The following is a 14,336-nucleotide window of genomic DNA, read 5'->3' as shown; positions in this document are numbered from 1 at the left end:
TTTTCTCTGGGTACTCCGGTTCACCCATGCAGATTAGGCTAACTAGGTAAATTGCCTGTACAGTAGTGTGATGGATTGGCACCCTGTCCGGGTGCTAAATCTCCTGGGATAGGCTTTATGCTCCCTATGACCCTGTATATAAGAAAGGGGGTATAGACTATAAGTGGCTGAGTGTTACATGTACAAGAGGGAATGTAACAAGAACTAGAAATCACTTTATTTGTTCAATGTTTACACAGAACACTCATTCTTACATATTTGTCCTTACTGCATATGTCAAAATGACTCAACAAAGTGACAGATGGTATAGCAATAGAGTAATAATACTTGTAATATAATTTTTTACAAGAGACAATTTTCATATTCTAATATGAATATAATGTTCTAATAATGTTTTCTAATTGTGCCAATAGAGCTGTCACCTGTTACTGATGGACAAACTGCAAAGAAGTCTTCCTTTTTGCCCCCTACTCAACTTGCATCACATTTTGGGTAAGATGTCTTTAAAGTGTAAAAAAACAAGTTTGTTTGCTAGATATGGCTAGATGAACACATTTCACTTCTTACTTACTTCACTTTTTACAAATGTTAAGTGATGGTATGTTTTTAAGCTTTTGCTGGTATGTTTGTAACACTTGGATTTAATTAAACCACTAGTTACTTTGCTACGGGGTCGAGAATCAAAATATGGGCTTTTAAACTGCACTTCTGGTATTGCGCAACCGAGGCGGGACAATATAAGACGCGACACAAAACTAGATGTAAACCAAACCAAAGTGTATTAAACAAAACAAACCAACAACCAAACAAACAAGGTGCACCAAAAACCAATATATACAAAATATATACAAATATAAACAAAGGGGTGGAGTGTAAGCGTGTGTGTATGTGTGTATGATAGTCCAGAGTCAATGATATTGTTGTGTGTGAAATGGTGTACGGGAGAGATGGCTCGGCCTCACCGGTATATGATGGTAAATCCGGGAGCACGAGAAAACGGAAGGAGATGGGAATTGATGTGAGTCCAAGGAAAAGTAATCCACGGCAAACAACAATCTCTCTGTCTCTAATCCACCTGCAGCGCACTGTCTTCATCTCTCCGTGTCAGGCCGCTTGCCGGTTCCGGCTTTATACCGGCACACGTGACCCGACGCCACTTCCGGGTTCCCTCGCGTTGCGATCGCGCATGCTATATATTATATAATCTATATATAAGATTATATAAAAGTGTATAATCTTTAATAAAGTTATCTATTACAATGTTGTTTTCAATGCTGAAGCAAACATGATTTAGCCAGCTGCCACTTTTTAGTCTTATAATGCCCACATGACATGCTGGTACAGAGCTGGACATAGCTCATCCATGCCAATGATCCCAGGTTTGCACCCTGCGCTATAAAATACGAGTACGACGGCCATCCGCGGACAGCAGCTCCTGCCTCCGTCCGCTTGCGCTTGCTCTTCTTTGAAGTCTCTGGGGCGCGTTCCATTTGCCCCGTTTGCATGCCGCACTTCCGCGTTGTGTGCGCGCGTCTTACTCATACCGCGTAGTAAAATCCACTGTAAACCAGCAAACCCCGAGTATTTTATAGCGCGGATGAACCCGGGATCATTAGCAAGGAGAGCTCTTCTTCACTATTCGTGCCTAATTCCGCAGCCCCGCTTCTTCGCATATCTGAAGGAGAGGCCGCCTAACTAGTGAGCGAGGAGCGATATTGATTTGGGCGCATGCCGTGACAGGCTGAAAAAAAACTATTGTCCTCAAAAATGTAACAGATGAGGACTCTGATTAATGTGCAAAAACTATATAATAAAACTATATAAGACTACATGCCTTTATAAGACTCAACTTTTATTTAAGCGCACTCACAATAACGAAAAAACGTGATTTTATAAATGTTTGAAAGCAAATAAGCTGCGCTGTTCTGTATTGTTTTTGGTGAACTTGAGCGCGTCAGAAAATGAACGCAAAGTTTTTTTAAAATGGTCAGAGTCAGTCTGCTTGCTGTTTTCCCGACGCGTTCATAATCATTAGTCTACTTCTGCCGGTGCGCTCTGGAAAACTCCATGCATGCGGCTGAGCACTGATTAAAACTATGGAGTAAATTAAAGAGGAGAATCACGATGCCGAATTAAAGTCCTGAGCCCAAACCTCATTTAAATTAAATTAACAAATACTATAAGTAAAAAACAATAGCCCACGTTTAGAAACCGTTTATAAATTCTTTTCGACATGAGTTGGCCCGGTGTTATGCGCTGAGCGCCGGGAGATTTCCTGAAGCTCCGAAATCACTGGGGCATTTTTTCTGAATAGATGCTATCTTTAATAACTGATGGAGGTTTTGAGCTGTATATACACGCAGTTTTGAGGGGTTTAAAACGAATTAGTCCGAGCAGACCTACATGAAAGATGAGAAGTGAGTAACTGCGCGCGCTGTCGCGGTGTATATACTGTACAACACACGTTTATCAACCTTTTGATAAAAACGCTGCCTTTTGTAAAGTGAAAGTACTTTACAAAAGACAAACTACTTTATTTCAGTCATGAATTCACAATCACATTACATTCCAGCTATTATTTCCAGCCGTGGTTAAATTATGTATGAAATAATTATTAAATGCTGGACACAAACAGCAAATATGATGATTATTATAAAAAGCCCGAAAAAGTTTGTGGTCATAAGATAATATTTACTTAATAATATAATATATATAGTTCATTCATGTCTTCTGATGATGTGGACACATTTTTTACGTTTTAAATAAGATATGTTGGCATATTCACGAATCAGGACATTCGCATAGTTAAGACTATCAGATAGCATCAGATAGCCTACTATCAGGAAATTAAATAAATTTCAACACCATGTAAACCGAGACATTGCCATGTCTTTCACTGTTTTGTCCCTGTTAAAACATTACAAAAAATATATAAGAAACTTATTAAGAATTTTAAAGCACGAATTTGGGCATCTCATTTCATCATTATAAAAATAATATGAAGCACATATACACACATTTATCATGAAAGATCTGTTGTAAAGCAAAATAAAATTCATGTTTGCTTCAGCATTGGGAACAATATTGTTTTAGACTAAGTAATTATACACAATTCTTCGTTGGACAGTACTTGGTCCGGCGTTTAAATAAAGTCCTTCCATGCGCCATCTGGCGGATATTCAGTAAAGCGCAACACATTTATTTAAATTCCCGAATGTTGCTTATGGCAAGTCGCGGCGCGCCGCGCGCTAAATTGAGGCATCCCGCGGGAAAACGCGCAGTCTTAATGACCACATCTGTATAAGGGTTAATTATAGAGTTAAATAACCAATACATAGATGGATCACAGCCATGCTAATATCCAGTAAGGCGGCAGGTCTTTAAATAAGAAATAAATATTGTAAGTGTAATTGACCTTTCACACGGAACATGGCCATTTTTTTCTGAGTGAAAATAGTTACCAGATAAGTTACAGCTGGATAGTATTGTGTTGCCATGAAATGCGCAGACTGACTGGCAGCATGCAATACATGTATAATGATTTCATTGTGAAGAACTATAATTTGTAACAGTTTTGGCAGGAACGAACCCAAATGCAGGGGCACCAGGTAAAATTTTCAAATGTTGATTACAAAAAAAGAAAAAAAGAATAAAGTTGGTGCAGAAGTATTTAAGCAAATGAGAAAAAAAAATAGCTGTGAATTTTTTTCTTATTTTTCTTTTAGTCACAGAGCATTTGACAGTATGTTTTAAGTAAATGATTTTTGAAACTTAAAATTACGTCAGTCAAAAACAAGGTTCACTGACTGGCCAAAAAGTTGCTGTTTTTAAATTGCACCAAGCCAACAAAACAACTAAGGAGATTAAACATTTTGCATATAAAAACTCATTATTACCTGAAAGGGTAGTGCTTAACCCTCAGTGAAAGAAATGTGGTCAGGAAAAAAATTTAATGGACTAAGTGCCAGTAAAGTTGCATTGTAAAAACAACAACAACAAAAAAACTAGTAAAATTAATAGCTATTCGCAATAGCAGAATTAACATCATTTTTATGTGCATTACATTACTACTTGGCTAGCCCTATAATAATTAATACAATATAATGTAAAAGAATATTTGCAACACAGTTTTATTATGATAATGTTGTTTTCCCCTTTGTGTTTGAGGTCTTTTGTTAGCATCAGCAGGGGGAGGCTTGCCTTTTTCCATGATTAAAAAATAGTTTGAATGTTATTAAGAACTGATGTGATTGGTCGTGTGGAAGCCACTTAAAAGAGCCTCTGCCAGCTAAAAGGCTTTTACTCGAGGAACTTATCGAGCAATCACTATAAGCCCCTCCTTTTATTACTCGAAAGGAAAATCGATTTTACAGTTAACATGCCCAAGTCCTCCTTTATTCATTTGCAGGGTGCCACCATTAGATGGCGCAAATTTAAAACATAAAAAAAAATACAAGAGAAAATTGATTGTGACTAACAATAGGTTAAGCGTTTAGCACGGGCATGCCAGAACACAGACAGGGGGCCGCTGGCTCTAGCCCCCCAACACCCCCACCGCCCCCAGATTCAAACTTAAACTTAGAGATGAAAACAAAGCGTGGCGCCTTGAGAGATCGTCTGTGATCCATGTAGTGTTCCAGCTCTGTGCAAAATTAAGAATGAATAATCCTTGTAACAGGTTCGACCCTTGTGCACGAGTGACACCACAGACACATGGATGGACACGAGGCGAGGTCTTACGGGGAAAAAGGGTAATTTTATTTAGGAAAAATGAGGAAGGAAGGGATTAAAGGAGAAAGAAAAAATAAAAGGGAAGGAAGAACTGAAGGTGTGCACATGCGAACCTGGAGGCAGTGCCCAGCTGGCGCGGACACACTGCTGGCAAAAGGTGGCGGTGGGCCTAGTGGCAGACTGGAGCACACCAAGCTAGTGCTCTTGCACGCTCCCATGAGGACGACCTCCCCCAATCGCTCCATAATGGTGTAGGGTATCTAACACCATGCCAGGAACTTACAGTTGGCACTGGGTAGCAGCTGGAGCACTCGGTCCCCTAGTTGAAACTCTCTGCTCTATGCTGGCTTGTCATATGCTTTCTGCTGTTTTGCTTGTGCTTGCTTCATGTTTTCCCAAACTATAAGGGAGTACTTGAATGACTTTCGATTCCGTATCCTGCAAATACTCCACTACATCATAGAGTGGTAAGGGCTGCCCCTCCCAGGCCTCTTTTGTCACATCCAGCAGACTGCAGGACCTTCTCCTAAACAGTAGCTCAAACTGGGGGGGAAACCCATGGAGGCCTGGGAGTCTCTCAGATTGCAAAGAGGATGTAAGGGTGTAGCTGGTCCCAGCCTCTCTCCACTGATCACTTGCCATAGCATGCTTTTAAACATTTGTTTGAACCTCCAGTTGAGTAGCTTGGAGACCTTAGGGGAATAGCAGCAGCCGGTCTTGGGTAGTCAATGGGCTGGGCAGGAGGAACCAGCATTCCCCTTCTTGGCCAGTTGTCCCAGGTTGAAGGCTTCCTTGGGTCTGTAAAAAAGAGAGCAGGGAAGGACAGTGAGTCTTGCTTTCAGCACTTTTCACTTACTGGTCTGGTGTTGGTTCTTCTTTTTTGTGGGCGGTTTTGACACCGGTATGGTAGCCACTGTGCTGTCCTCTAATGCTGACCATGGTACAGAATATGTGCTGGGTTTCCCTCTGCTTGGTTAAGTGCAAGGGTGACAGATAGTAAGAGGCGCTTGCTCTAGGCCCGCCATCACCCATTATTATACAGTGGAACCTCGTATTACGAGCATAATTCGTTCCAAAAGTGGGCTTGTAATTGCAAAACACTCGTAAACCAAATGTATTTTTCCCATAAAAAATAATGGAAATTTAAATTATTCATTCTACAGCACAAAAAAATAAATACATAAAAATAATTAAAACAAAATATTAAGTAAATATAAAACAAATTAACCTGCACTTTACCTTTCAAAAAAGTTAAGTTATTATATAAAGTTATTACTTATAAATCCTGACAGATAATTGTTTCCGTTTGTGCACGCAGACACTGTGTATGTGTGTGAGGCTAGAGTAAGTGATGACTCTTGCTTTCAGCCCCGCCTGTCTCCCCTTCCTCATCTTACACATTAAACTACATCTTCCCATTAAAACACACTGTTATAGTAAAGAGTACACGCGTGCACGAATGTTGATTACACCAGTAAGAGACGAGCACTAAGACCCAGCAGGGGAGACGTTTCCGCAGCGCCAGAGAGAGAAAAAACATTGGCTCAGTTGTGATCACGTGACGCTCGGCGTCAAAACAAGAAGCGCATGCGTGAAACATGATACTCTGTGCTCGTAAACCAAGACAATGCTCGTTTTTCAAGTCAAAATGTATTAAAAAATTTTTCTTGTTAAAGAACACTCCTAAACTGCGTAACTTGTATTCCAAGGTTTCACTATATATAAAAAGTGCTGCTCCACCATTAAAATTATAATATATACTATTATAAAAAAATTTTATCCACCATATTTTTTCCACTAGCTGAGCCAGTTAAACAAATTATGTATGCTATTTATTTTGATAGTTACAGGAATATCACAGTGAGAGAAGTTTTATTTAGCCAAGTCAAAAAAAAAAAAAAACCCTGTCTTTAAGAATAAACCCTGTAACAATATATCAAAATTAGGAACTGCAGTGAAAGAACTGACTAGATAGACGTTGTGAAAGCATGGCGTATAAAAAGAAATGCTCGAAAAACATGGCGACGAGTAAGTATAAATTGTATAAGTGGCAGTACCGAGACACAAACCCAGTACATCTTGTTACAAACCAGTTACTCTGTTTTTACCACAAATGGCATTTCTTTTTCATTGTCTTTGTTAAAGACAGATTAAAGAAATACAGTTAAGCCTTGGATTGCAAGCATAGTGCAGCGTTTTTTTTACCACTAAGAAGGAAGCCTCTGGCCACTTGATGAAATAGTCCATGGCCACCAGCACATACCGGTTCCCGCGCTTGGTATTGGGGAACGGCCCGAGAATGTCCACGCCCATACGCTCCATAGGTGCCCCTACCCGAAAGTCCTGCAGGGGTGCTCGCGAGTGCTGGGTAGGGCCCTTCTTTGCCATGCAGATGTCACATCTGTGCACAAAGAGTTTCCTTATCAGTACGACAGCCCGGCCAGTAGAAGCAAGCGCGCAAACGCCGCAGAGTTTGAGTTACTCCGAAGTGTCTCGCACCCGCATGCCCATGAACCATCCCTAGCGCACGTGCACCCGCAGAGTCCAGCAGCTGAAAATATTCGCCAGCGCCGCACAGCGGGGTAGAGTAAACCTTCCTGCAACGCCAGTCGGTTAAACTGCGAGTGAGAGCCTTTACCTCTAGTCCCAGATGAGCGATCGCGGTATACTCCGGTCTCAGGCCCGCTTTAACCCAACCTAGTACCTGCTGCAGCGCCGGATCCTTCTCCTGCTCGGCGAAACGACTACAGGCGGTGGTTTAGACGACGCAGTAACTCGGCTGAACGAATGATTGCCCATATAAATACGGATGCCCTTGGAAACCTGGGACAGGACAGCCCCCAGCCCTACATCGCTTGCGTCCATGTCGAGAATGAACATACGAGATGCGTCAGGATAGTCGAGTACAGGCGACGTGACCAGAGCTTCCCGTAACCAAGCCGAGCCCGCAAAGTGTTCCAGTGCATCATCTATTAGCGGTAACGGATAAGATTCCTTGCGCGTCACCTCAGTTAACTGCCGATAGTCAACACAAAACCACCACGACTCGTCCTTTTTACGCACAAGCACAACCGGTGAAGACCATGGTCCGGACGCTGGCTATATAATGCCCGAGTCGGCCATCTCACGCAGTTTCTGTTCGGCGATAGCTCGTTTAGCTAATGGTAGGTGTCTCAGATGTGGCCGAACAGGAGCTGTGTTTCCCGTATCGATCGTGTGCTGACTCAACCCCACACTGCTACGCTGTGTCTGACTCAACCCCACACTGCTACGCTGCATAAGCTCGGCCAATATTCTTGCTCGGTCTGCTACTGGATGTATACATGGCGTGACCACCGGAAGTTCCGCCCCCCTGGTGCGTGCTACTAGCAACCTGGCTAACCGAAGTTACCACGCAGAGTTCCGTCAGCGAGATTCAGTACTGCTACTCGGCTGCCTGTTTGGATTCTTCGGATGTCCTCCGGGGTGCGCTCCAACCCGTTACTTTCCATCCCACTTCTGACACCAATGTAGTGTTTTTTTACCGCTAAGAAAGAACTTGGAGAGACGAGTGAGCTTCCTTGCTGCCCAATGCAAATGGCTGGGAGTAGTTTATTAAGCACAGCACTGTATAGCATTAGCAGCACCTTTACAGAAGAACCACATTCAATTCAGCCTCAGGACAAATCAAAACATTCAACCGAACACACACCTAACACACACACACAACATGGCCGAAGCCACTAACCCAAACACACAGCAACCCCTCCCGCAAAGCATGATGGTTGCCAGTCGAACCCCGCCCACGCCACACTAGTTTGTTCTAAAAGTGTGCTTATATATTTAAGCAATTATATATCAAAGCGACCCCCATAAGAAATAATGGAATCTTGGATGATTCGTTCAAAAACATATTCATACTAGAATAATTAATACAAAATATAAAGTAAAAATAAAATAAATGCACTTTACCATTGAAAAAAATCATGGCTGAAGAAAACGAGAATTAAAATTAAAAAAAGGAGAGGAGGAGGGTGGGGGCTACTGTGTAGGACACACACACTCTAACGGAAACACTGCTCTGTCTGAATACTTCTTTACCAAGGGAAACTCTTAAATGACACTTGCTCTTGGTTCAGAAGGAGGCAAAAGTGACGCACGCACACTAAAAATGAGCTTGGGAGACGATTACCCATAATCCCGCAGCAAGAGAGAGAAGAACGATTGGCTCAGTTGTGATCATGTGACACTTGGCAGACAAACTGCACACATACTACTTGTATATCAATACCTCACTCGTTTATTAAGGTAAAATTTAAACACAGAAATTTTGCTTGTCTTGCCAAGCTACTTGCAATCCAAGGTTCCACTGTACCGAGATTTGCTTGTAAACTTGCCTTTATTTATTTTTATTTTTAGCATGGTATGTGTGTAACATATTGTGGATCATGTTATATACCTGAAGAATCCAACATTCAAAAGACAGTAGACGATCAGAGGCGTGAATGTGTCTATTGTTAATGTGCGTCTCTGCTCTGTTAAGCGCTGCATAAAGCGAAGACCTTTTTGTTTGCTGTGTGTGTATGTATGTACATTTGGGTCCGAGAAAAGACACATTCTGTATTTGCAAAGATAGGAAACTCTTTGGTGCCACCATGTGTAAACTTGAAAGCAACGGTACAGAGCTCTATAGCCTTTTTTTTTTATGAATCTTAATGAGCTTTTCCTTCCGCCCCTCGCCCTCGGTTTGTTTATCAGGGACAATCTGATCATTTTGATTCATACATATTTCCTTACACATTTTATACTCATTTTCGTAATTTTAGTTTTATTCTTTAAAGCTGCTTTGCAACAGTGACCATTGTTAAAAGCGCTGTATACAGTAAATAAAACTAAATTGAATGTTATGATTAAACCCAACCAAACTGTTACTGAGTTCTAACTTTTAATACAGTGTTTATAACGTAACATGCTGTGTGAATGTATTACTACATGACATAAGCGTGATATATGAATTAAAATTTACTTGTATCCTCAAGATGCTGTGTTCGGGGCAGCTGCTTTAACCACTTAGCTACATAGGATGTTGTTGAATATATCGCCTGAAATTTAATACACTGACAGTTCAAGATGACAAGCTTGATTTAATTATGTAGATACTACATACAGATAACAGATAATTAAGTAAATATTTAATACTATGTCTACAAGGCTGCCCCTGACACTGCGGTTAACTGAAGCAGCTTATTATTACAGCACAAGAGGGTGTTATGGAGGCGGAGCTTTGTTACAGTGGTGTTCAAAATAATAGCAGTGTGTTGAAAAGCTCCATATCTATAAAATAACTATTAATTTAAATCACACAAATGCATTGGACACCCTGCAGATTCTATTCTGAATCATAACATGTGCCAAATGTATTATTAGTTTAATCTAAGTGAAGAAAAACAAATATTAGTCTGTTCAAAAACATAGCAGCTTCATCACTCATCTTTATATAGTACTTTACTGTTAAAACAAAAATGCTTAAAGTTTAAACTTTCTTGTGCATCTTTGAACTAATATTTAGTTGTATAACTATGCTTTCTGAGAACTACTTCACATCTGTGACAATTGTACTACATGCCACAATTCCTCTGCATTTCTTGGTTTTGCCTCAGAAACAGCATTTTTAATGTCAGCCCACAACTTTTCTATTGGATTAGGAACTGGGGATTGAGCTGGCCACTCCATAACGTTAATCTTGTTGGTCTGGAACCAAGATGTTGCTTGCTTATTGGTGTGTTTGGGGTCATTGTCTTGTTAAAACACCCATTTTAAGGGCATTACCTCTTCGGCATAAGGCAACATGACCTCTTTAAGTATTCTGATGTACTCAAATTGATCCATGATCCCTGAAATGTGATAAATAGGCCCAACACCATAGTACGAGAAGCATCCCCATATCATGATGCTTGTGTCTCCATGCTTCACTGTCTTCACAGTATACTGTGACTTGAATTCAATGTTTGGGAGTTGCCTGACCAACTGTCTGCAGCCAATTAGACCCCCCAAAAAAACAATCTTGCTTACATCAGTCCACAAAATATTGCACCATTTCTCTTTAGGCCAGTCAATGTGTTTTTTGGCAAACTGTAACCTCTTCAGCACATGTCTTTTTTTTAACAATGGAACTTTGCGGGGGCTTCATGCTGATAGCTTGACTTCACATAGCCGTCTTCTAATAGTAACAGGACTTTACAGGTAACTTTAGATGTTCTTTGAGTGAATTTTGTTATTCTTCGGTCAATCCGAATAGTAGTTTTCCATTTTCTTCCACGTCTTTCTGGTTTTGGTCTCTGATTTAAAGCTTAAAAATTATTTAGTATCATTTTAGCAGAGCAGCCTATCATTTACTGCACTTCTTCGTATGTTTTTTACATCTCTAATCAACTTTTAAATCAATGTATGCTGTTCTTCTAAACAATGTCTGGAAAACCCATTTTACTCTGATTTTCAGAGAGAAATGCACAGGACAACCTTTTCTGCATTTATCCCTAAATAAGGGGAACTTGTTTAACACCTGTTTTTCACAGAATAATTTACCTCTCTAATTGCACTCCACACTGCTATTTTTTTACATTAAACTAATAATACATTTAGCACATTTTTCTTCATGTTGCGATTCAGAATAGAATGTGCACTAAACTAAAAGTTGGTTTATGGATATGGAGCTTTACTCACTTTTTTCAACACACTGCTATTATTTTGAACACCACTGTAACTGCGCCATCTCGGGGGATCGCGTTTTGTCACGATTGGGTCAGGCAGGGTCCTGTCATGGATCATTCTGGGATTTGATAGGTTGTTTTGATCAATTGTTGAGAGGCAAGGAATTGGAGTAACTAGAAATAATTTTAGTATTTTTTTAAATTGTGCTAATGCTAGTCAAACGTGGGTAAATGATATAAAAAAAAAATTAGGAGGTAAGTAAATGCAGCTTACAGTACATGCATTTAACCTCCACTACAGTCATGTTTTGAAGACAGTGTTATGATCTGGGGTTGCTTTAGTTTGTCTGGTTTAGGCTCAGTAACGTGAAATGCTCAGAACCGTTAAGTCCCCTAAATGTACTGAATGAACAGGTTGCCATTAACTGATTTTCTTTTCCTAATGGCACATAGTCCAAGACTCAAATTGGGAAACAGTGATTTTGGAATCATGAGAAATCATTTTCATAGATGAATTGGCCACCATGATGCACACCATAATCAAAGCTAAAGGTGGATGAATGGAATAATACTGAGTGATTTGGCCACCTTTATAAAAATACAGTTCTGGTAATTAACTGTTAATATTGTTTTTAGCTTAAATAGTCATTCCTTAATGAGCAAGCCTGAGCAATGGTGGCAAGGAAAAAACTCCCATGATGACATAAGGAAAGAAACCTAAAGAGGAACCAGTCTCAAAAAGGAACTCCTTTGCAAAAGAGAAATTCTTATTTGGGTTATATAAAATAGCACAAGCACGAATACATCAAAAGTGCATTTGTATAACAGGAAATGCATTTCATTTTGCATACACAACAAAAACATTTTGTTGTTATTGCCAGCTGTCCACTAGTGGAGACTTTGGTAAAAACAACAATCCAGTCCAATGCCATTTTCATGAAAATTAAGTGGAATCATCTTCAGTTATCACATCTTCAAGTAGACCACATTCCCAACAGCAGTGATTAAAATTAGAACTTCAGCCAGAAGTAGGACATCTGGATAAATCAGGAAGGTCCAAGGGCAGAGGGGGTCAGGGCCTCTGGTATTTTAGGAGTTCCATGTGTAGCTCAGTAGGGGAATAAAGAAAGAGAGAGAGAGATGTAAGTTGCGTCAAAAGAATTCAACAAAACTCAGTGTATACTTGCCTCACATACATGAAAAATATACTAATAGAAAGCAAAATGTCTGCTTTTACATAAACTAAGGGAAAAAACAAATGTCAGATTATGTAATTAGTATGAAACATGTCATAACACATCATTTCTTCATATCTCCCTAGTTAAATATTAAATATTCGGTTGTCAGAATCTTAACACAACATTTTATTTCACATTACAGAAACAGAAGGTTTTCTACTGTCTACAATTTTGAAAATTGTTAGATTTACATTATTTTATGTAAATGTACTTTATTAAAGTCTAATTATATGCAGTGAGAAAAAAAACAGTAAAACTATCATGGCTTCTCTATAGTTAGCAAAACATCCTAAGGCACCTCATCCTCCACAACACAATTCTCATACACCGCAATATTTAAGGCCAATTGCGGTAAAGAGAACTTATGTTTTGGGATCGAGAATTTAGGCATATTGCGTATGACTTTTAAATAACTCTTATGAATTTAATATTCATATACACTTTACTGTCATTTTAACTGTTGGTATTTTACTTTATGATTTGTTGCAATGTGGACAGTCAGCAAATAAGAAAAAAAGCTTTAGCAAAGGCCAAAAAACACCCTACAGTGTTAGATTCATTATCTCTCTCTGCCTATCCCTACCTTTTGCATCCTTAACACATGGACCCACTAGATTCATATCTTCATTTATTACATTCATATACATCCTTATTGGCCTTCCTCTTTGCCCCCTGCCTGGCAGCTTCACGTCCAACATTCTCCTACCAATATACTCACTCTGCCTCCTCTGAAAATGTTCAAACCATCTTAATTTGGCCTCCCTAACTTTGTCCCCCAAATGTCCAACATGAGCTGTCCCTCTGATGTACTCGTTCCTGGCCAAACCAAGGCACTCCCAAAGTGAACCACAACACCTTCAGCTATGCTAACTCCAGCTCTGACTCATGTCTCTTCCTCAGTGTTCATCAGTGTCTCTAAACCATATAGCATGGCCAGTCTCACCACTGCCTTGTACATTTTCTTTTTGATTCTCTCTGATATTTCTTTTTATCACACAGAACTCCCAACACCTTTCTCCACCCATTTCAACCTGCCTGCACTCGTTTCTTTACCTCTTTCCCACACTCTCCATTACCCTGGACAAGTACTTAAACTCCTGTACCTTCTTCACCTCTTCACCCTGTATTCTTACTGTTCCACTTTTCTTTTTTTCATTGTTGAACTGTTGTGTAGCATGGTTGTTGAACATTACTATACATGACAACGTGACGAGTTCTGTTTTTCTAAAAAAATTTTTTTTGGCTTTTGTATTTTTTAAGCACTGCAAAATAAAACTGTTATGAACTTGGATGCATGATTGGGCAAATATTATCAGTTTTTTTTCTGCATAATCTCGGACTAGTATACAATGGAACCTTAAATTGCAAGTAACTTTGTCTGCAAGACGAGCAAAATGTTTGAATAAATTTTAACTGAACAATTGAGACAACGCACAACGGAAACACTGCTCAATTATTTTTATATAAATATTTTTAGGTTGTTGAACAAATCATTTTTGGGGGGAAATTTACTTTGATGTACGAGTGTAACGAGTGACAGTAAAAATGTCAATTTTGGAATAGCCAGAAGCTCAGTGGTCCGAGCACAACATAATAATCTTTGTATGATAAGTTCAAGTTCAAGTTCAAGTAGGCTTTATTGTCACTTCAACCATATACAGTTAGTACACAGTGAAAC

The 14,336-nt window shown here is 39.6% G+C and overlaps 1 protein-coding gene across 1 annotated transcript in view; it reads left to right on the top strand.

Annotated features, from left to right (window-relative positions):
- The window catches only part of LOC128507372 (uncharacterized), a 100,849-nt gene that overhangs the window by 40,201 nt on the left and 46,312 nt on the right, over window positions 1-14,336 (top strand). Inside the window, exon 5 of the mRNA XM_053478209.1 lies at window positions 414-492. Within this exon, the coding sequence (XP_053334184.1) occupies window positions 414-492 (79 nt within the window). The remainder of the gene's footprint in view (window positions 1-413; window positions 493-14,336) is intronic.

This window comes from Clarias gariepinus, chromosome 19 (genome assembly GCF_024256425.1).
Source record: "Clarias gariepinus isolate MV-2021 ecotype Netherlands chromosome 19, CGAR_prim_01v2, whole genome shotgun sequence".
NCBI lineage: Eukaryota > Metazoa > Chordata > Actinopteri > Siluriformes > Clariidae > Clarias > Clarias gariepinus.
Note: the sequence above shows the minus strand (reverse complement) of the source record. Positions and strands in the feature narration are given on the sequence as shown.